The sequence below is a fragment of the Hemiscyllium ocellatum genome, chromosome 8 (assembly GCF_020745735.1).
Source record: "Hemiscyllium ocellatum isolate sHemOce1 chromosome 8, sHemOce1.pat.X.cur, whole genome shotgun sequence".
NCBI lineage: Eukaryota > Metazoa > Chordata > Chondrichthyes > Orectolobiformes > Hemiscylliidae > Hemiscyllium > Hemiscyllium ocellatum.
Genome location: NC_083408.1, coordinates 88357600 through 88381781, shown reverse-complemented (window position 1 = coordinate 88381781; position 24182 = coordinate 88357600). Strand labels below are relative to the sequence as shown.

The 24182-nt window shown below is 38.5% G+C and overlaps 1 protein-coding gene across 4 annotated transcripts in view; it reads right to left on the bottom strand.

The window, feature by feature from the left end:
- hif1aa (hypoxia inducible factor 1 subunit alpha a) overlaps positions 1-24182 on the bottom strand; it is a 64172-nt gene that overhangs the window by 2798 nt on the left and 37192 nt on the right. For all 4 annotated transcript variants that reach the window (XM_060829341.1, XM_060829338.1, XM_060829339.1 and 1 more), the window contains 10 exons: positions 22404-22516; positions 19150-19352; positions 17368-17474; positions 16879-17026; positions 16455-16663; positions 14167-14438; positions 13263-13385; positions 11919-12352; positions 8322-8439; positions 309-426 (listed from right to left, as the gene is read on the bottom strand). In XM_060829341.1, coding sequence (XP_060685324.1) covers positions 309-426; positions 8322-8439; positions 11919-12352; positions 13263-13385; positions 14167-14438; positions 16455-16663; positions 16879-17026; positions 17368-17474; positions 19150-19352; positions 22404-22516 — 1845 coding nt within the window. The remainder of the gene's footprint in view (positions 1-308; positions 427-8321; positions 8440-11918; positions 12353-13262; positions 13386-14166; positions 14439-16454; positions 16664-16878; positions 17027-17367; positions 17475-19149; positions 19353-22403; positions 22517-24182) is intronic.

Below are 24182 nucleotides of genomic sequence, written 5' to 3'. Positions count from 1 at the left end.
GAGGGTTCTTTTTAGGGGTTTGTGAGAGGAATGAACTGTCAGAGGAGGAATAGATACAGGTTGAGTTACACAATTTAAAAGCCATTTGGATAAGTACATGAAAAGGAAAGGTTTGGAGGGAGTCAGTTAAAATGCAGCTAGGTAGGTGTAGTTTAGGTTGGGATCACAGTTGGTATGGCCTAGTTGGACTGAACGGTTTGTTTCATGCTGACTACGAACAAGACTGTTGGAAAGCCTTGGTATTTTGTTCTGCAATACTGGGGCAGGGTGAAAAAAAAAGGGGGTAAAAGAAAAAAAAACAAACTTGCCAGTTGGTACCAACACAAGTGTCTTCTGTTCACTGTTACTGTCTTCCAATCCCTTTGCACGTTTCCATGTTTGTGATGTACTCACTGGAGCGTCGGTGTCACTTTGGAATAATAATCCCTGTTCAAAAGAAAAATGAAACAGTTCAATTGGAATCCAGTAATTAGCAAAATAAAAACTGTTGCTATAATAGAAGGTTAAATAGTTACATTGTTAGGTGGCTCATATCTTTCAAGTATTGAAAACACCTCTTGAAATTATATAGCCTTATGGATCTACAGACCATCATCGAATATGACACTGTAGGGATTCTATTTATAGTGTAGAAACAGGCCATTCAGCCCAACAAGTCCACAACAACTCAGAGCATCCCACCCAGTCACCTCCCCCTCCCCCAAAATAAACACACACAACCAATAACACTGTATTCCACATGGCTAATCCACCTCACATCCCTGGACACTGAAAAAGGGTTATGATAATCCTGAATAATTCTTCACTGAAGTTCACATTCTACAATAACACTTGCTGAGGTTATTTTCCAGTTTGCACATTTAATTCACACCATTTGCAATTTACAACAATACCAATTTGGAAGCTTTATAAAAATGGACATCATTTTGGAAAATAATCTCAAACTGAAAATTCCAGAATTCAATATAATGAAAATTGACACATGGTCAATCATTACAAGTCATTGGCTTTTCCTATAGGACTGATGATTTACAAACATTAATGATCAGATATTGGCATTTCAGTAATCCTTGTCATCTGTGTAGATTGATGTACTCACAAAACTAGATGCAAAATGCATTGCAACTTCATTCATATCCTTATGGCAACCTCACGAATTTATAGCAAATATTTATTTTTAAAAATTAGTTATTTTGTATCCTAGTTAGGGCTCTTACAGAAATGCTTAGCAATTGCAATTGTGTGGTCATGCAGATATGAATTTAATTTCTGAAAAATCTGTTTGGGGATGTGGTATCATTGGCTAGGAATTGAAATTTTGTTTTTAAAAAATCTAATGACAGGAACAATGATTGCGAGTAAGCAATAAACATAAATGTTAAAGACAATTTGAAGTAGCTATTACAATTCTTTGAAATGCAAACTCCTTGTTACTGAATTATTACAAATTATTGCAAGCACACATCTTAAATATAGAGCACGTGTTGTGAAGTTTTAACTCAAAATAAAGCCTCACCGTTGCATATTTTGTTGCAAACCTTGAACAGAGCATCACATAGCTGGTTAGTTGTTTTCCAACATTGCAAAAGACTGGAAATTAAAATTATTTAGAATGCTGAGATTTAACCATATAAATGTGTAAAAGCCTGAACAGTACTGGAAGTGTTCTTTTAAAAAAGTATTAGGTCCGAGTCTCATCAGGATTTGACTTGAGGTCAATGCAAAAACAACAGAATGACTTGGTAGTTAAGTCATAGTTCATTTGCCCCTGCACATTCACTAGTGCCAAAAACGGTAACTTAATGTTTTGTTTCCAATTATCACAGAATGCGCAACATTAAAAATTCACTGTGGTTCAAGAGAGAAAAGTGGTTGAGAGTCTGAGGAAGCTTGTGGGATGGAGATTTTTGGTGGGATCAAGAGGCAAGGCATTGATTAGTGGGGTAACACAATGTTAAGTGCTTAGGCCCTAATTATTCATGGAGATCAGAGTCCAGATGAGAGTGGTGCTGCTCCTTGGATGCTGCCTGACCTTCTGTGCTTTTCCAGCACCACTCTAATGTTGACCCCTAGCTATTCATGGTATATATAAGTGACCTGAATGAGGGCACAAAATGCAATATTTGCAAATTAGCTGACAGCACATAATATAGGCAGGATTGGGAGGGGAGGATGACACAAGGAAGTTTCAAGATGATTTTGACAAGTTGTGTGGGCAAACATTTTGCAGATACATGACAGTATAGCTAAATGTAAAGCTACACACTTCAGTGTGAAGATATATTGGGAAGCATGAAGTACAAAGGGATGTCTGTTTACTTGTACATCAGAGAAAGCCAACCGGCAGGTGCAGCAAGCACTTCGGAAGGACATGGCCTCATGGTATTCTCACCAGACTATTAATCTTGGGACCTGGGTTTGAAACCTGCTGTGGGAGATGATAGAATTTGAATTTGTTAAAACTCTGGAGTTAAGAGCCCATCGATGACCACAAAACCTTCGTAGATTGTTGGAAAAACCCATCTAGTTTACTGAATGCCTTTTAAGGAAGGATGGTGCCATCCTTAGCTCATCTGGTATGGGACTCCAGACACATAGCAACGTGGCTGGCTCTTAACTGCCCTTAGTTAGGGCTAGACAATAAATGTTGACTTAAGTTAGCAACACACTCATTTCATGAGTGAATAGAAAAATCAAGAAATAGACACATTCAATTTTAAAGCATTAATGAGTATGGGGAGAAATATGGTATTGAGATAGAGCAGCTGTACTGACCTGAAGAACTGAATGGAAAAACATTAAACCTGAACTGCACGAGTTTTCCAGTTTCCATTTTTATGATGTCTATCTTCCAGCTAATAGACAAAGGCAATTGCCTAATTCCAGCAGATATTTAGGTACAGTTATATAACTGTACCTAATACAAACAAAATATTTGTGATCTTTCTGCAGTTGCTGCATACGTAGAAAGATTATTTATTAACTTCTATTGCTTGTGTTTCACTTTTGGCCCATTTTAATGACATGAGGATTATGCAATTTCCATAAGGTTTTATACACTAAGGAATTTTTGATCAGTATTCGAGTTGGGTTCTGCACAATTTCCTTTACAAAAAATGTCAATTCTTATGTTTTGTCTAAGAGCATGTCCTACAGTTTAGAAAGTACTCAAACAACCTGCATTATGGTAATAGCAAAATTTGCTCACAAGCAGCCACTGCAAAAGTACACCTTCAATGACACTTCAAACAAAGCCCAAAAAGATGATATGGGGGCACTGACTGACATTCTGGCAGCAGAGTTAGCCGCTGGAAAGATCCCGGAAGACTGGAGTGTAGTGTACCAAGTGTTGTGCTTTTATTCACAGAGCTGCAAAGAAACACCTGGAAACTGTAAACCAGTAAGCCTAATATCTGTGTAGGTAAGTTTCAGAATCTTCTCAAATAAAAGATTTGCATGCATTTGGAAAGACTGGGTTTGATTAGGAGTAGTCAGCATGGCTTTGTTTGAGAGATCATGCCTCAAGTTTATTGGAGTTCTTTGATGAACTGACCAGAAACGTTGACTAGGGCAGGGCGGTAGATGTAGTCTACATGAATTTCAGTAAGGCATTTGGTAAGATTCCACCATGGTAGGCTGTTCTGGAAGGTTAGAGCACATGGAATCCAGAGGAAGCTGGGAAATTGGATACAAAATTGGCTTGTGGAAGGATGCTTGCCGGACTAGAAGCCTGTGACTAGTTTGGTGCCTCAGGAGTTGCTGCTGGGTCCATTGCAGTTTGCTATCCGCATGAATAATTTGGACAAGAATGTACAAGGCATGATCAGTAAGTTTGCAGATGATACTAAAATGGGCAGTGAGGAAGGTCATTCGAAATTGCAGCAGGGTCTTGATCAGCTGGGGAAGTGGGCTGTGAAATGGCTTATGGAGTTCAATATAGACAAGTATGAGGTCTTGCATTTTGTAAAGTCAAATCAATGTAGGAGTTTCATGGTGAACGGTAGGGTCTTAAGAAGTCTAGTGAAACAGATTTCACAATTCTCTGAAAGAGGGGTCCCAGGTAGACAGGGCAGTGAAGGAGGCTTTTGGCCACTGGCCTTCAGTCAGAGCACTGAGTATAAAAGTTTTAAAGTTATGCTGCAGTTCTACAGGACATTAGTGAGGCTACATTTGGAGTAGTGTGTTCACTTTTTGGTCACCTTTCGGAAGGATGTTATTAAACTAGATAGAGTGCAGAAGAAATGTACAAGGATGTTGCCAGGACCCAAGGGACTTAGTTACAGGAATTAGAACATCGGAGAGATCTTATACACTTCTATAAGATCATGAGAGGCATGGATAGGGTGAATGCATTCAGTCTCCCAGGGTTGGGGTAATTGAGGACTAGAGGGCATTAGTTTTGGCAGATGGAGTACAACGTGGAAAAGAGAGACTATTTAAAGTCTGAAGTGCAATGAGACTTGGAGTCCCAGCCAGGATTCTCTCAAGATCAACTTGCAGGGTGAGTCGGTAGTTAAGAAGGCAAATGCAATGATGATATTTATTTTGCGAGGACTTGAATATAAAAGCAGTGACGTACCTCTGAGGCTCTGGTCAGACCCCATTTGGAATTGTGTGTGCAGTTTTGGGCCAGGTCATAGAGCATATTAAATCCTGCGATAGATGGGTTGAGAAACCTCATTTTCCCAATTTCTCCCTGTAACCCTTAATCCCCAGAATACTCAGGAACCTATCAGTCACGATTGGTGGAGCAGACTCAATTGGCTGAATGGCCTTTAATTCGTGCTTCTGTGTCTTATGGTCTTATAGTTTAAGGTTGGAGGGGAAAAGAATAAACGGGAACCTGAGGGGCAACCAGAGAACCACAGGGTGGTAGACATATGGAATGAGCTGATAGCGGAAGTGATTGAGGTAAGTACATTAACATTTAAGGAATTTGAACAAATACATGGATAGGAAAGGTTTAGAAGGATACAGACCAAGTGCAGGAAAATGGGGTTATAGTGTGCATAGACATTTTAGGTGGCATTCACCAATTTGGATTGACATGCCTGTCTTTATGCTGTAGGACTCTGACTGGTGACATGTGAAGAAGAAATCTATAGAAATTAAAGCTCACCATCTCCTGTTTTTGTCTTCAACAGAATCCCACATCTCCAGCAGAGAAAAAGACCCTTCAGCCCATCTGGTCTGTGTCTGCCAAAAACAACCACTGACTATTCTAATTTCATTTTCCAGCACTTGGCCTGTATCCTTGTATGCCGTGGCATCACAAGTGTATGCTGTAACATTTCTTACATGCAATGAAGGTTTCTGCCTCACAAGCAGAATCCCACTGTTTGAGAATGGAATAGCATAGGTTAGATGGGCTTCAGATTGATTTCACAGGTTGGTGCAACATTGAGGCCGAAGGTCTTGTACTGCACTCTAATGTTCTGTATAAACATCCTGCTCCTTATATTAAAATTTATGGCTCCTGGTAACTGATCCCTCACCAAGATGAAAAGTTATTTCCTTCTATACCATTCATAATTTTATACATTTCAATCATGACCCACTCCTGCCCCGAGTTCCTTCACAATTAGAACATTCTGTAGCCCAGGCAATATCCTGCTAAAAAAACTCTGCACCCTCTCCAGTGCAATCTCATCCTCCTTATACTATGGATGCACATAATATTCTAGCTGTGGCCTAACCAAATCAATGTGCACATTAAGATTGCCCTGTCTAATACTTTTTAAATAGAACTAGCATTCACTTGTAGCATTGTGGATTGTTGTAGAGAATCAGTCATAGAGCATTTCATGCCCTTCAGCCCATCAGGTCTAAGCCTACTTTGCCCAGCATTTTAAGTACTATCCAGCGAGAGCCTCTGCAGCCACTCCTCCTGAGATGTTTGATCCCAGGCAAAGCCTTACCTGAAGAAGGAGCAGTGCTCTGAAAGCTTGTGATTTCAAACCTATTGGACTATAACCTGGTGTCCTATGACTTCTGACTTTATCAGGATTAAACTCCATCTGCCATTGGTCTATCCAATTTACCAGCTAGCCAATAATCAGACAGCAGCCCAAGACCATCCTCACCACTATCAACAACATCCCTCATTTTCATTTCATCTGCAAACTTACAAATTAAAGTTTCTAAATTCACCTCCAAGTCCAAACACTGACTCCTGTTATACACCACTGGTCAAAGGTCTTCAATTTCCAAAACAACACTCCTCTATCACCCAGTGTCAGCCAATTTTAGATGCAGTTTGCCAACTTGCCTTGATTCCATGGGCTCTTAACCTTTTAAGACCAGACTTCAATGTGGGATGTTGTCAGAGGCCCTCAAAGTCCATGTCAGCCACATCAACTATACTAAGTTCATCAATATATTTAGTCACCTTTTCAAATGATTCAACTAAATTAATCAGACCACATCTCCTAACAAATCTGCATTGCTTTTCCAAGTATTTATTGATTGTGTCCTTCAGAATTCTTTTCAATAATTTTCCTACCACAAATATCAGAATAACTAGCCTGTAATTGCCTGGCCTATCTCTGCTGTCCCTCTTGAATAAAGGAACCACATTGAATATCCTCCAGTCATCTGGCTCTTCACTTGTGGCCAGTGAAGTAGAAAATCTGCAAGGGTCCCAGCAATCCCCTCCCTTGCCTCCCACTATCAGTCTGGGATACATTTCATAAAGCCCTGGGGCTTTATGCAGTGGTATGCCCAGTAAAATATCTAATGCCTCCTCATCAGTCTGAACCATCCCAACTGACAAGTCGGCTAAAGGTCTTTCTCCTCTGTGAATACAGAGAAATATTAACTTAAGATCCCAACCATGTCCACTAGCTCCGTGACTAATAGGTCCCACTCTTTTCCCAGTAATCCTCCTATTCTTAAATTACAAAAAACCCTTGGTCCCATCTGCAAAGATATGGCTCCTTTTTGCCCTCTTAATTTCTTTAAGCAACCCCCTACACACTAAACATTTGACAGGCCTCCCCTGGTTTTTTTTTTAATGCTTCAGACATATGGTTCCTTCTTTGTTCACAAAACTCGATCTCTTGACATCCAGGATTCCCAGACGGTCTGCCATTGCCCTTCACTCTGAATTCTCACTACACTACTTTTTTCAAAAAAACTTGCAGCTAAGTCTAAATTTGCAAAGTGTAAGTAGCTGCTCCCAGTCTATTGATATTGGCCTTTCCTCAGTTTTGATACTTTTGCAATACCTTTACAGATTGGTGTCTCGCACTCCTGACCATTCCCCTCTAATTTTCTTACCGACTGCAAAGGTCTGTGTGCAACAGTGACCTCTGGAATCAGAAGCCAATGTTTTAATTGGCATGCTGTCACAAATCAAGTGCGCAGCTCAGATGGATGTTGCTCCCAACTTCTGATCACTGTTGAAACTCATTAACTCTCGAGGTTGAGGCTTACTTCTTCGATCTTTCATCTCAAATCTACTCTTACTTCATTGTTCGCTTTCTACGTATCTGCTTAAGAAGTGGCAGGAGGGTCAGGAGAATACAGTGGCAAGGGGTGAAATGAGGTGAGCAGAAGAGTTAACATATTTCTTAATGTACTCACTTAATACAAAATACTTAGGCTTACAGGGTATAACACTTAGTTTTTGATGGCAAATGATCATAAAATTAAACTAAAGCTCCAAATTAGCTGCAGTGGGAAAATCTGACTCAGTTGTTCCATTTAAACTATACACTACACAGGTATGCAACTACCATATTAAGCAAGGAATTATTGTCCTGCATTCAATTCAACAATATTTTCTACACCGTTGGGGCTACATAATGGCATCAACTCAATCACTGAAAAACTTAGTTGAAAGTAGGCTACTCGGCTCAGACTGCTTCACCATTCAGGTTATGACTGATTTGACTGTGGTCTGAACTCCTTTCCTGTCCATCCCCTTGTAACCCTTGACTTTTTCATTGAATTGAAACAGAGTTAAATGATGATTTTTGATCAATGATCCAGCTTCACTCCTCTTTGTTACTCTGTGGAATTCTCTATCCAACGAAGAGAAAAATTTCTTTTCTCAGTGTTAAAGGGAAATCTGTCATTTTAAATTGTTTCCAACTCTAGACTCCCTCACAAGGAAAGCATTTTCTTAACATCCACTGTCAAATTCCTCAGAACTTCTACATCTTTTAATAAACTTTCCTGCCCATATTTACACAAGCATGGTTATTGAGTAACACTGCATTTTCACAAATGGTTATATCTCCCAAAAGCTACTTACTACATATGCTGCAGTGAGATACATAGCAACTTGGTCATCGGCAATTAAAAACGTTAACACTTACAATTCCAACTGCTTGGAAAAGGGAGGCTGCGTTTTCCAGCTTGCGTTTCCTTGGTGAATTGTGCAAAATCAGTAATTGAGGGCTCAGCTCTTCTTTTGGAGCTTCTCCTATTGCAGATCTTCAAGAAATCAAAATAGTTAGTGTAATCGTATTAACAAATCCGTCCAACATTCATACTTTAACAAAAAAAAGCTGTGTATTGGAGTACACTATATTTACTTTGACTACACAGTGCTAAAATCCAAAGCGCACAGCTTATTACCAAATCAGTCAGCTTCATTTTTACCCAGGGAAACAGTTACATTTTAAAGGGCTCATTCCCATTGAGAACTGAAATGAGATTTAACTACATTCATAAGACCCTCAAAATTTATTCCATAGTGGTAAAGATTACAGTGGAGCACTAGGGTGACTGATCTTTAGAATAGCATGGAAACATCTTAGAGGAATCTTGATTATCTGAATGAGATGGGTGGGCATTATTTCATTCGGATAATCAATTATTCGGTTAATCGATTCAATGCCTTTCCTCTGGGGCAAGGAGTTTTCTGTGAAGGAGGTGAGGCAGATGCACACTGCGCGTGAGTCCCTGTCCCCCACCCACCCCCATCCCATCTCTGGGGCAGCCAGACTGGACACCAACAACAAGACTACTGCAGTTGGGACATTAGTCTTTTTACTGCAACTCTCTGACAGGTTCCACCATTGCCCTGTACAGGACAATGTTGGAGAGATTATCAGGCAAGGTGGGGGGTTAGAGTGCACCCCTATGTAGAACTGCATGGAAAGTAGGGGAGGGGGTGGAAGAGAGAGGGCAGGTGGTCACTCATTTGGAGACAGTGCCTGGACTGTTCTCAGCAGTACTTAAGTAAGCAGCTTCTGTTTTTAATTATTGTAAACAAAAGATGCAATCAGTGTTGCAAACACGTCTCATGTAATTTTTTATCAGGACGTCGAGATCTCCTTCGGATGATCCGATATTTGGATAATTGATACTTGGATAATGGAGGTTCCTCTGTATTTGGGTATAATTAACAAATCAAAAGGGAGCACCCATGATGAACTAAAGCTGGGGAAAGCATCAAATATAAGGAAACACCATAACTCTGGAAAGGTGAATGGCAGGTCAGATGATTGATCAGAGACAAAGAATTGCAGCCGACTGAAAAGTTTAATCAGGGGAAGAGAGAATGAAGGGAAGTTAGCTCGGAATGAAAAAAATGGATAACAAGATTTTTTATAGGTACATGAAAAGGAAAAATAATTATAATGTTGGTTCTCCAGAAAATGAGGCGCCAACAGTAGATACAATGAAATGAACAAATCTTTTGGCTCAGTCTTCACTACAGAAAAGACAAAATTCCAGTAATAGCCATAAATCAGGAATGTAAGGGAGAGAAGAACTTTAGTGTGAAATTACAATTAATGAGGGAAATGATACTGAGCAAACTGAAAGAAGCTGCAGGTCTAAATAGATTTTACCCCTCTGGTTTTAAAAGATGTTTCCACAAAGGTAGTAGGTGCAATGATCATTTTTCAAAATTCCCTTGATGCAGAAAAAGTTTTTTTTGTACTGGAAAACAGCAAACATAACCCCTCTAATCAAGAGGGAGCAGAAACTAGAAATGACAGGTCAGTTAGCTTGACTTCTGTCATGGGGAAAATGTTAAATTAATTATTACACAGATTATAGATGTGCCAACTGGAAAAATTCAAGGTAATCGTAAAGTCCTTATGGTTTGCTCAAAGAGAATTTGTTTAATAAATGTATTTGAGTTCTTGGCGTAACTTGCCGTGGATAAAAAGGATCATGGGGACGTACAGAAGGATTTCCCGAAGGCAGCTGATAAGGTGCCACGCCATGGTTTAGATAACTGAAAGATGACTTGATTCAAGTGTGAAAGATCCCGAATGGTGTTGGCAAGGTGGACATGGAAAAGATCTTACCTCCTGTGGGTCAACCCAGAGCTAGAGAGCATTGTTTTAAAATTAGGGTAACCCTTTCAGGAATGCAGCAAATCAGCGCAGGACCTATATACTTAATGGTAGGATTCTTTATTTGGCAAAGATACGTCAAGGTGCAGGTTCATAGTTTTTTGAAGATGGAGGCACGTGGGATAGTAAAGGCAGCGTTTAGGATAGTTGTCTTTATTTTTCAGTGCATTGGCTATAGGAGTTGGGATGTCATGTTGTGGCTGTACAGGACAAAGATGTTGTTAAACTTCAAAGGCTGCAGAAAAGATTTACAAGGCTATGCCAGGGTTGGAGGGTTTAAGCTATAGGGAGGGGCTAAATAGGCTGGGGCTGTTTTCCTCTTCAGAGTCTGAGGAGGACAGGTGACCTTCTATGGTTTTTAAAATCAGTCTTTTTAAAGCCAAAGTCTTTTCCCTAGGATAGAGAAGTCCAAAACTAGAGGGCACAGGTTTAAGGTGAGAGGGAAAAAGATTTAAAGAGACCTAAAGAGCAAACTTTTTCACACCAAACTAGTGCATGTTTAGAATCAGCTGTCAGTGAAGGAGGTTGGTACAATTACAACATTTGAAAAGGCATTTGGGTGGATACGTGAATTGGAAGGATTGTAGGGGGACATGGGCTAAATGTTAGTGAATGGAACTAGATTAATTTAGGATATCTGGTTGGCATGGACAAGTTGGACTGAAGGCTCGTTCTGTGCTATACAACTGAGATGAGCATTGAGGGGCTTTGGAACTCTGTCATCACCACCTTTTGAGGCAGTCATTGAATATTAAAGTGGAGCGATTGTTAACTGGGGGAGTGAAGGATTGTCAGGGGTTAAATGGAGCATGGAACTTGAAGCACAAATAGATAAGCCACAATAGTTTCGAATGATAATTTAGCTACTTGTGCCTGCTCTATCAACTTTTGCATATTGCTGATGCCACAGACCAGATGGTATTTCTGCAGTCATTCATGAACAACAGTCACAGCAAAAGTAGACCAGGTCAAATTAAATGTTGTAGTCTGTCTGCAACAAAAGGCTCAAAATAAATTGCGGCAGAGGAAACTATTTAAACTCAAGCATAGAAAATAGGGCATTTTAGAAGTAATGAAGAAAAAAATAATGATATGAGAAAAATGCAATAAGCTTACACAGAATTGCACACAATATTAATTAACAGAAAAAGGAAATTTTAAAAATTTACGTGGCATTTTGAACGACAGTTAAGGAGATGCCTTGTCCCAGAATAGGAAACAGAATACAGGACAGCAATTATTTATAGTTAATGTCCAAATAAGTCCAAACACAAAAGGGATGAAGTGCAGTTTAAGCTCTCCCCCCACCACACTGGGCTCCATTATTTAAGAAAGAAAAGAGATTGAATAAAGTGCAATTTATGTGGACAAGCACTTTACGTTTACGTGCAGTCAAAATCAATGAGTCACATTTGTGCTCATCTCAAATGTTTCACATTGTGGCTTTGGAAAGATAGGGGAGTAAATTATAACAGGATACAATCATTACAGTACACATAGTTAAATGGGCATTCCCCAAATAGAAAATGCTTGCAAGAGTGACCAGCACCATTGTAAACAAAGAAATATCTTTGGAAATCTTAAAATTTGTAGCAACATTACCTTTTGCTGTAAGCAAGCAATGCCTTCACAGGGGACAAGGAACTTTGTGGACGTGAAATATCCATTTGCTGAGTGAGCAGTCCTTTTTGGATTCCAGTTCGGACAGGTGAAGTTGTTCTATTGCTTTTCTTATTTTGTGATGAACTTGGGCCATTATCCCTTTTAATTGTGTGTGGGGTTGACAAAGGTTTTGTTGCAGCTGAAGACTTATCATTTTTCCCTGTGTTTTTTAAAATTGACATGTATTTGTTGGGAGTGCCATTAACAGATGTCCCAGCCTCTGAGATGTCAACCATTGCATTCACGTTTGGTGTACTGGTAGGGGTGGTTTGACAATCAGAAAATGGTGAAAGTTGGTCCAGTGATCGAAGCTGAAAGTCATCATCCATCGGGATGTAAGGAGCCAACATCTCCAGATCCAAGTTATCAATGTCCTAGTTAAATGAATCATTACATTAATAAGCAGCCAGACATAATTAAAGACTGCATGAAAGAGGTATTCTTTTGAATTTTGGATGTAATTTATACAAGTAAACTTTGAATGTTTTAATCAAATGAATTAGACTAGTAAACCAAATTCAGTTATTTTTACAATCTCTGTACATTTATAGTAGAGGTTTACATAAATTAAGTATTTGTTATCTTAAATTTTGTGCAATAAATTGCCAAACTCTAGTGAAAGGTTTGACAATGTAACAGGGATATTTTTAGTTGCAATATCATTGAAAGATTTATTTAAACTGAAATGCTGTGTTACCTAGTGTCAGAGGTCAACATTGAATAATCTTAAACTGCAAAAATTGGTGTTTAGTTAAAGCTGAAACAAAACTAAAACCAAATTTGATAATGGATCTGTCATTAAGTTTGTTGACATGATTAGGTGAAACGATGCAAGCTTGCCAAACCTTTTATGGAGGCTGCATGTCTTCATTTTAAATATTTTTTTTCTTTATGGATCTAGCTTATTTGCCTCCCTTTGATAATGGAATAAAAATAAAATAAATGTTTATACAGCATAACTGGGTGCTGGGAGAAACCAAAATGTTTCTTTCTGACCCAATAAACTACATTTCTGTATACATTTACCAAATACTGTAATTTTTCTGTGCCTCCCTATTTGTTCTGTATTTAACAGGTTCTTGAGCCAAAATTTGCAGAACCAAATTCATACTTCATGTTGGAAAAATACTCTAGTGTAGGGAAACGTATACTATTAGGTTTCCTTGTCTGTATCCCAATCAGCGATTTATTTTTTTAATGCACCATGGTATAGTACAGCTGAAATCAAAAGTTGCCCTTTATATTTAATACACAAATCTCCTGTGAAGAACCGTCATATCATACCTGAACAGAGAATGGGTGTTTGGCCTCTGGGTCAATTGCAAAAAGCTTTTCCACTATATCCAGTTTGAATTCATTGGAAATGTCTGTGTCCACATTAAAACAGTAATCTGAAGGGCTGCTTGGCTGTGAAAATAAATAATACAATGCATTCCAATGGCTTATTTATAAATCTAGTCAGGAACCATACAGCACAGAACCGTAACTCTAAGGCTCTTGTGGTGAAGTGGTTGTTTCTTTCCCTCTGAGCCACAAACCCTGGGTTCCACATCCCATCCGCTCCAAGGGTATTTAATAACAGATCTCAACAAGTTAGAAAATATCTACAGCCTAAACTTTAAAAATCAAGTATGGACATTTTCTGTTGCAGGGAGGGCAACGAATTGTTGGGCTTTGTGCTACTTTCCTAATGCTGCCATCAAGCTCTTCATAATTGCCAAGTTAATACGAGGAGTAAAGGGGAGGTTTAAAAGAATGCAATCAACCCTGCCCTCATATATTCATTTCATTGCAAGCATGAAGGTACAGCTCACACCAAAGGCTGCAGGTTTTTATAATTTAAGGAGAAACAATTACATGGTGGTAATGGTCTGGTGACATAGGTTCAAATGACAATGAATCACAATAATGGTGACCATGAAATCATTGATTATCATAAAATCAGGTTCACTAATATTCTGTGGGGGGAAACATCTACCACTTTTATCTGGTCCAGTCTGTGATTCCAGATCCACAAACAGTAAAGCAAGGCTCCCAACTCAAGGGCAATTAGGGCTGGAAAACACATGCTGGCCTTGATTGATGTACATATCCCATGACCAGTTTTAAAAATTGAGTTTAAAAAACTGAGTTATTTTACTGCTTAAGTTTAATAATTTGTTTTACAAACATTTAATAAGAGACTTACTTGCGGTGAATTCTGACTGCTGCAAGGACAGGAAGAGCTGCTGGACTGCTCATTCATTTGTGGAATGGCAAATGAAAATTCCATTGACTCTTGATTTGTTTCAAGCTTGATGATGGATTCCAAATTCAAGGCTGGGTCTGTGCTACTGCATAGTGGCTTTTTTGCATCAGAGGGAGGCAGAGGTGACAATGCCATGTCTACAGTCTTCTGGTTTGTGGAGGAGGGCAACATAACATCATTGTAGAGTGGGACCTCATTAAACTGCTGCATTTCTGAATTCAAAAAAAGTTAATTTTATAATCTTATTGAGTCTATAAATTCTTATTCATCCTGTCAACAATCAAGTTCTCAAATCTGAACAAACCAAATCCTGACTGTAGTCTTGTAAATTTGAAGCTAATTAAAATGACACAATTTTGAGAAAGTCATTTAGAATACACATCCCTTTAAGTTGAATACTGTGAATCTGAATGTAAACCTTTTTCACTATTCCTTCATTTAAGTATTGATCCTTCAACCAAAATAATTAAAATCAATCAGCTGGCCATTATTGCTCTGAGATCTTGCTTGACTACCAATTTTTCTTGAATTACAATAGCAGTTTTAAAACGAAGAACAGTGCATATGACTAGTGCCTTTATATCTCTGGAGGTCATGAAAGTTGCAATAAATGCAAATTTTCTTTCATTCAATATCTTTACAATATAGTTGAAGGGCACTAACTGGTTTTCAGTTTGAATAAGATTTTCATTCATCAAGTTTAATCCTGTAGAGATGTTCTGCTAGTTTGGGACTTGTGAATTGGGAAATACTTTGGAAACACTAATTTCTACAGTGGAGTCATGGAAAAGTTCAAGTACACACTTTCTATAACCTATATTCAGCTTTACAGAAGCTAGCAGATTTGTGGCCAATGAAGCAAAAAGGTGTAAATGCAAAGGAAAGCAGGACATATGTCAAATGAGATAAATAGAACCGAACGTGAGAACCAAAAGTACAAATTAGAAAATTTTAAAAAGCACTGAAGAAAAACGGGATGAAAATCTTCTTTCAATCCCCCTCAGCTCTGCATGCAAGCTGGGACAACAGTTATTAATTGGATGTTTTTCCATGATAATCAAACCCAATCTCATTCTCAAATTTAAAACTAAACATTTCTATCAAGACTTAATAAATAGTATCTATAAAGATGAAGTTTTTCTTCTTCACACCACGAAGCTAATTCAGCAAAAACTAGATATTTGACCTTTCAAACACAAAGGCCTCGTTATTTATTTGCTACCAGAAATATCATTTTTTGATTTGTCAGTATGGTTTGTACCTCAATTGCTGGATCCTCACAAGTTCAATCTTGCTCCCTGTTCCATCATGAATAAATATCAGGTCATCTGCATACACGTACCAAAGATGTCCAGCTTTTCCCCTCTATTTACCATGCTAAAGACTACAAGTGTTAACTCTTCAGGCTGATCTCTCAGACATAAGGTTTGAATTAGCTGCATAGCCCTCTGTTTAATAATGCTAATCTTATCCCAGTTTTACTCAATTTCATGCCTTAGCTAAATTTAATCATTTAACTGTTCTTGCAGGGCAATTTTAAGGGTGAGCAGAATTGTCGTTTCCCATCATGGCACATTTAATGCTGCGCAGATTCTCAAAGTACTTGTCATTTCACGCTGAACATTTTCAATGCTGTCACCAATGTTAAGATCTACGCTGACAAACCTTTAGTCCAATTCATCCATCACAATGTTATATTTAGTTTGCCTGAACACTCTATTCCTACTCACCCTCATCTGTTTCTCAACACACCTAACTGAATTTCCTTTTGAAGGTGTTTTTCTACCAAACCCCAGGAACCTGCTTTATCCCTCCCGATATGTATTCAACTCTAATTTCAGTTAGTTTCTTAATTTATCACACTTCTGATGGGCAATCGCAACAACAGATTTGAGCCATTACAATCCAGCACTCCGGAACATTATCCCAAAGCTGCTGCAATGTATCTTTCACCACTTTCAATGCAAATGCAAAACTTACTTCTCCAAATTATTCTTCCTAAGGCTGATAATTATTAGTGGTCAATTTCTAATCTCTCTCACAACATAACACTGGGATATTTCACTCTATTCAAAGGTGCTATACAAATGCAAGTTGTTAATAATTGCTCGTTTTGTTTCTTCAGACACTGACAAGTGTGTTATAATACCTTTTTCAAACACAGTGACTCCTGCAGACATTTAGACATGAAAAATGCATTAATATGACGCATAGCAACAATTTCCAACCTGAGGGGTTGAAATCCAGTGAGACAACTGTATCACCAGCAGCTGGTGCAAGTTGAGTTAAAGCCTCTGGTTCCTCTTTCAGTTTGTCAAAAAGGTTATTGGTCTCTTTTGTGGATGAAACAGGATGCTTACTAGGTTCCTCGGGTTTCTCGACAGGTACACATTCAATCTGATCCAGGGAAAGAATCACTTCTTTTTCGACTAAACCACTGAGGGTGGAACAAAAATCGGACAAGTTACCCCCAACAGCCTCATAGAAGATTTCACTAGGTTGATGCTTGTGCAATCAATCACATGTACAATATGATAATTATGCAAATGTAATACAAATTATTTAATTCTAATGTGTTAATACTTTCAAAATACATGCAAGATATTTTCTCAAAATAATCTTGACCACACAAGATCCCCATTAAACACTTACCTCAAAACATAGTTCACACAGACTATGCACTGAGGCTGGGAGTTTTTGCTGTTGTAGATCACGGTGGCCTGTGTCTCCACCCAAACATAGCCACCTTCTTTGCCCAGCATCCTATACTGACCAGTTGTGGCCTGACCTTTAGTAAATACTAAAGCAAAATATAAAAAAAAGTATTAATTATTATTTATAAGCACACAGAGCATTTTCAGCTAAGACCAGCACTTCACAAGAGGGAGCACAGACAAGTTACATGTTTATACAGTGCAGTACTCATTAAAAGGGAGAGCAAGTACTCAAATGCCATGCATGGAATGTTACTAGAAGCCCAAGTGTGCAGCATCAGACTCAACTAGGTTAAGTACATTTCACCACACTCAATGACATTTCTCAGGAAGGCACTGGCCAAGTGTTTGATATGCTTTTAACAGTCTAAATAAGGATTCAGAGGGGAGAATAACATTGAGAAAATTATTTGAAAAAATAACTTACAGTCATGATGGGTTTTGGTCAGATGGTCTGAATCCAATGCATGATAAAATTCATAGACAGAGCGGCCCAACAATTCTTCTGCCTGGTATCCCATTAATTCAGTTATTCTGCATATTAAAAGTTATACACACAGTTTAAAAAAAAAATCAATTGATGTTCACTATGATATAAAATAAAGTGCATTTCTTTCATCCATTGTCAGGTTAGATATACTGATCAGAACTTTAAGATTACATTGAGGGAGCATAACTTTTTTTCAATCAGCATGTGAATCTATAATTTCAGAATTTACATTGAAGATTACTTGATTGAGAGAAGGGAAGACTGTTACAAATTATAAAAACTAAGTATTTTCTCCTTCGGCTAGCTCAAGGGGATCAGTGAAGAATTTCCAATGTTTTACCTAAATTACCTTAGATTTGTTCATACAAAAGGCTTTATAAAGCTATACAATATGGTACTTTTCTAAAAACAACTGGAAGTATCATTAAATTCCACAACTTTGACTGACAGTTACAGGAGTGTTACTGCTCATGGCACCTACAGATGAATAATGAGACAAAGAAGGAAAAACTATTCAGGTATGCAATATTTTCACCTGAATTCAATTTCTAGTGAAAAATGCAGTTTCAAATCTTATAATTTAGTTGCACGTGCTTAGTGTAATAATATGCAAACATAAATGTGCTGGGTTTTACTCCAGCATCAGCAATTTTTTGGGTATCAGTGCTGGCCAAATTGGCAGCATTATCTAGTCAGGAGGCTATGGGTTCCAAGTTCCAGCAACTTAGACAAACATCTACGTGTCACTCCAGTGCAGTACTACATGGTGCCTTCTTTCAGAAGTGACATTAAACTAAGGCTCCAAGTTCAACTAAAAGATCCAACAGCACAGGCTCAAATAAAACGACTGAAGTTATCCCAACTATCCTTTTTCAAGAAGTACCTCAAAAAAAGCGAAAAGATTCACTTAGTTGCTACATTTCCTATAACAATGACTACATTTATAATACATTATTACTAATAAAACATGGGATGTAGTGCTACATAAACTCAAGTCTCCTTTAGAATACGCTAAATATTTATGGAGAGGACTTAAAAACAATGTTAATTTATGAAACAAACTCATTATGTAGTGTACACATATTTTAGTCCAATGTATAATTCAGTATACAAGTTTTAAGAGAAATGAATGCAAGTTTTTAAATTCTTCTATGGTTATATAACCTCTCCACCTCTATTAACTCATGTGAGAAACGAGCGAATCACCCAATGACTTACGGAAACAAAGTAGAAGTCAGGTTTTGATATTTTGGATAGTTATTTTTGGAATAATTAGAGACATCGGATAATTGCTGCCTTACTCATTTTAAGCACAAAAATTGTGCGCTACAAGCTCAAAGAAAATATTATAAGAGATTGTATTTTCTTCAAAATGCCAGTTAGGCTTACAGCAAACTATTGGCAAGCCAAGAAACTAGATTTAACAAAACAATAGAATAAGTCTTGCCTTTTCAGGGAAATTAAATTTAAACAATTTTAACTAATTGCTTTTTGATATTCATCCTTTTGAGTTCCAAATAGTATTTTCATTGAGAAATTACTTTTCTTGTTATTACTTTTTTTCTCTAAAAAATCTTTATCAGGAGAGAATTTGGGGCATATCTAAATTGTTCACATTAAGACCTTGATAAATTTTAATTGAACAATAGGTTTTTACCTCATCAGACAGAAAAACTTAAAATGTAGAATGGAAAATGTTTCCAATGTCACACAACTCACCTCTCATCACAATAAGAAAACTTCATATCCAGGCTATGACGACTCAGAAATGTCTTGCTATCCAGTGGTACCTCTATGTTGGAGGGGTGTGGAATAGGTTCACAGATCAAAATCAGACAGGTCATGGGTGGCTCTTTGTAACCACAATGGGTCTGTTCATTACTGGATTTGTATACTCTAATATGTCCTGTGCAATGTAGGACCTAAAGATGATGATGAAAGTTAGTTTTTGTAGTTCCCAGGGTTTTAAGCACCTCATTAACTAAGTAATTTAGTAACATTTGTGAAGCAGACTATAATATGTCTTGATCAGAATTTTTGCTCGTCAGTAAGAACCTTTTTTAAAAAAACAAAAGAAACTTGTTGCTTCCTACACAAGAACTACTAAGATCCTCTCTTTAACTCTAATGTCATATTGTATCAGTCAACCAGTCTGTATCAGTTCATGAAGTTCTTAGGCAGTTTTAGGGAAGCAGTAACTCTTCACATATGAGGAAATATCAACTTAACCCCAGCATCTGGTATAGAATCTCTTCCACCAGTTCATCAAGTAATAATTATCCTCGACATTTCAAGGCGAAGGACAATTTAGAAGGAATACTTTCAACTCATTCCTAACTTAGACAAATCAATGAACTGGATTTTACTTTGTCAAATCACTACATTGTTTATTCAGAAAATGAATTCCTATCCTCGCTTGTTACTTTTCAGCAAGGGACATTAAATAATAACCAAAAGAGGCGATCTTGGGTAATTTTCTTTCCTTGATGTCTTAAAACAATCAAAATAATGGTACACTCTTACAATTTGCTCATCTGAAACCAGAGACTAAAATCCAGTTTAGGAATTAATCAATATGCTAGCTACAAAGAATGAAATGCAGGATGAGTTGAGATGAGTGAGGGAATTTATGGAAGGGAGGCGTTGATATATCTTGTTTGCCTTACTGCTTACACAGGAGGCATTAATGCATAAATAGACCAGGTGTTACAGTTCAGAAAGTAACGTGGAACCAATGGGAGCAGCTAATTGGTGAGTAAATCCTGGTGGGTTTTTACAAATCTTGTAAATCTTTAAGCAAGGGTAGGGCCTGGCTTGGCTTTGTTTTTAGAAAAGTCCATGAAGGTTCAGACAGGGCAGGAGAGCTCAAAGCCACGGTCTGCTCCTCTTGCTCCACGTGAGAGGCTGTGCACATTTCTAGTGCGCGGGACCAGCATGTGTGCTAAAAGCGTGTCCAGTTGCAGCTGCTGGAAAGTGGCTGGGGACACAGTAGAGCATCTGCAAGTCTGACGCATTGTGAATAGCATGTTCAGAGAGGCAGTCACACTGCAGAAAAAGTGGCCAGAAGGAAGGAAGGACACGGATGACACAAAGTTTGGTCAGGTAGTTAACAAAGCAGCCATCTGTCAGCACCTTCTATCAAATTAGTCTGCATCCCAAATGCATTAAACTTATCATGAAGGCAAAGTAGGACCTTGTTTAAGCCTTGGCTGAAATCCATATAAACTGCAGTTGAGTATCATGGGTTCCAAGATGATATGAAGGGGTTGGTCAAATAGGCAGTTAAGTGACAGATGGAATTCAACCCTGAAACGTGTGATTTGATACACTTTGGAAGGAATGATTTGACAAGAACAGCATGACATTAAGAAATTCGGTGGAACAAAGGGACCTTGGTGTGTTTGTCCACAGATCACCGAAGGTGGAAGGGAATGTGGAACAGTTGCCTTTAACAGTAGAGAAGTCATGATAGAATATTGATAAACTACAGAGTACTGTATGCAGGTCACCCCATTACAGAGAAGATATGATTGCACTGCAGGAGGTGCAGACTGATGGAAAATTTCAGTTGACAAATGTTGGGATAGGCTTTAGCTGTATTTGTTGGAGCACAGAAGTTTAAGTGGCATTCTGATTCTGGTGTACAAGAGCAGAATAAGGTGCAACTGCTCCCTTAGTTGAAGGGTTAGTTCCAAGGGGACATAGTTTTTTTTGAGGGAGTGGGGTACAACATGAAGAAAAGAAACTTTTTATCCTGAGGCAGCAGCGGTCTGGAATGCGCTGCCTTGGAGGGTAGAGGTGAGTTGCATCACATGCTTTAAAACGTACCCCAATGAGCACCTCGCACATTATAAATTCCAATTGTTGGTAAATGGGATTAGGTTGAAGGTCAGGTGGTTCTCATGTGAATTGTTCTGAAGAAGTGTCACTGAACTGGAAACATTAATTGTGCTTTCCTTCCACAGATACTTCCAGACCTCACTTTCCCACCACAATTTCTGTCTAAACGTGATTACTGGAAATGAAAACATCGCTGAAGTACCTCTGATTGTGAAGTTTGAACTCTTGGTTCTACTTAATAAAACTTCCAATCCAATTAGCCACCATGCTAGGCAACCAGAACTGGTCAAGAAGCAGCTGTTACTGCCTATCTTCCATTGTAGACCTAGTGTCCAATAGTCAAACAGGCTCTGTTATTTCTTTACATTGAAAGGCATGCTCAGCATCTAGTCTGCTAGAATTCAGAGATCTCCACTTTTCTCAAGGTCACCTAGGGATGGGCAAAAAATGCTGGCCAGCCAGCAATGTCCATATCTCACTGATTGATAATAAAAAAGTCCCTTCCAAAGATACAGCAACATTATGCCTGTTTGTCAGAATTTTCCCACAGTGTGCAAACTTTACATTTGGCTTCATTATATTTCATGAGATCATTTTGCCCAAATACTTTCTGCAATTTGTTACATTTTACAATATCACATTTTACTCCCATCAACTAATTTTCTTTTTTACCCATCAAATTTAGTTTCAGAACTTTGAATTTAAATTATAGCTTCTCGTCCAATAGTCTGTCAATCATTTTTTGCATCATCAGGTCTACCTTGTAATGGACTTACCACTTTCTCAAAGAAAGCGCAAGGTCTGAACTACACAACATTTCAAGTCAGAGTAAGTCAAAGATCAAATGAAAGACAGGGACAACAAATGCACAGGAACATACTGATAACTTGGCAATATATTGCAATCTCCCTCTATTGCTAGTTCTAAATCCTGAAGCTCCTTTCCTTGTAGCACTGTGGTTTTATCAAACATCACATGGAAAGGTGATGTTGAACAGTCTTTTTCACCTGCGTTTGTGCAAGGGCAATGAGGGACAGACAATAAATGCAGGTCATGCCAGTGATGCTTAGATTCCATAAAAGAATAAATATTAAAAACTGTTAATTTAATGAATTTACAAACAAGCTTCTCACCTTCCATGTTGCAGACTTGATATTAACAGTGCGTCCTCGGCTTGTTAAAGTACACTTCATCCTTAAGAAGAAATTGCGCTCAGTGTTCTGATCCTTCCCCTTCTTCAGAAGTCCTAAATTGCAGAAATGACAATAAGTTACTATCATGTACTTGGCAAACTCAAGTAATCAAAATAACACCGCCAGGTTTAAAACAAAATAAATAATTGGATCAAAAAAGTAAACAGAATTTTCTTGTTCTACATTTCTTTTGCCAAACAATTAAAAACAAACATTCCTAACCTTGCTTGATTAAATTATCACTAAAAGCACAGGTCAACAAAATCATTTTTAAAAAATCAAACAATATTCAACCTGGTTAAGCCCACACAGAGAGGAAGTGAGGAGTGCACACACTGGAAAGTCAGTCTGGAGCTGGAAAAGCACAGCAGATCAGGTACTATCCAAAAAGCAGGAGAGTAGACATTTTGGGCATAGATAGAAAAGCACAGAAGGCAGAAAGTTATGGCAGAAGACTTAGTTAAGGAAAGGTGGAAGGAAGTACAAATAAAGCAGCAACACCAGCATGAACTAGTTAGGCCAAATGGCCTGTTTCAGTATTTTTATGCTACTAATCCCATGTAACCAATCAGCATCATTTGTATTTCTATAAACAGTAAAAAAAGGCCAAATACCAAAATAAACATCAGCTCATATAGTCATTCACTGCAAAATTTATCCCTAGGCATCAGACTACTTTTGGAAAAAAAAATTCATTCACAGGACACGGACAACACTGGCTAGGCCAGCATGTATTCATTGATCATTTCTAATTGTACAGAAGATAGCTGAGAGTCAACCACATTTGCTATGGGTCTGCAGTTATATGTAGGCCAGACTAGCTGAGGATGGCAGATTTCCACTACAAATCCAATGACTTCCACAGTTATCTTGTCTATACATTCTCACACCCTAGTTCCTGTAATAATCCATTACGTTCTCCCAATTTTCGGTCTCTATTGCATCTGTTCTGACAAGGAGGCCTCATAAATGTCCACCTTCTTTCTCAACCAAGGATTCCCCAGAGCAATTGACAGGGCCCCAGTCACATGAAACAACCATCACCCCCACAACAGCATTAAAGTTCCCATTGTTCATCTCACCAGCACCCACATCCACAGGATCATTAGGTGCTACTTCCCACCACCCCCAGTGTGATACCACCACCATATTTCCCTCCCCTCCCTAGTTAGCCTTGTGCAAGGACCATTCACTCCAGGACATCTTGTTCCACTCTTCCTTCACTCTCAAAGTGTCCACACACCCCCATTGCACCTTCCCTGCAATCGCAGAAGATGTAACATCTGCCAGAGTACTTTCTCCCTCCTAACCATCCAATGCCCCAAACACAACTTCCAGGTGAGGCAGCACTTTACCTGCAGTTCATACAGTCTAGTCTAGCGTATTTGCTGCTTACAAAGTGTACTCCTCTAATTGGGGAAAACAAAATGCAAACTGGGTGACAGAATGTAGGTGTTCTACAAGAATTCTGCAACTGTGATGCTGAGATTCCAGCTGCCTGTGATTTCAACATACCATCATGTTCGTTGGCCAACAACTGTCTCAGGCTTGCTGCAGTGAAGGTCAGTGCTCATTTTTTGCTTGGGAACTCAGCAGCCTACTGGACTCTATATAAACTTCAACAATTTTAGGGACTGAGCACCTCCCCCGAACTCCACACATCAAGCCTTGTTGTTATCATATGGGCTGCTTCCACATAACCCTTTGTCATAGTCCCCA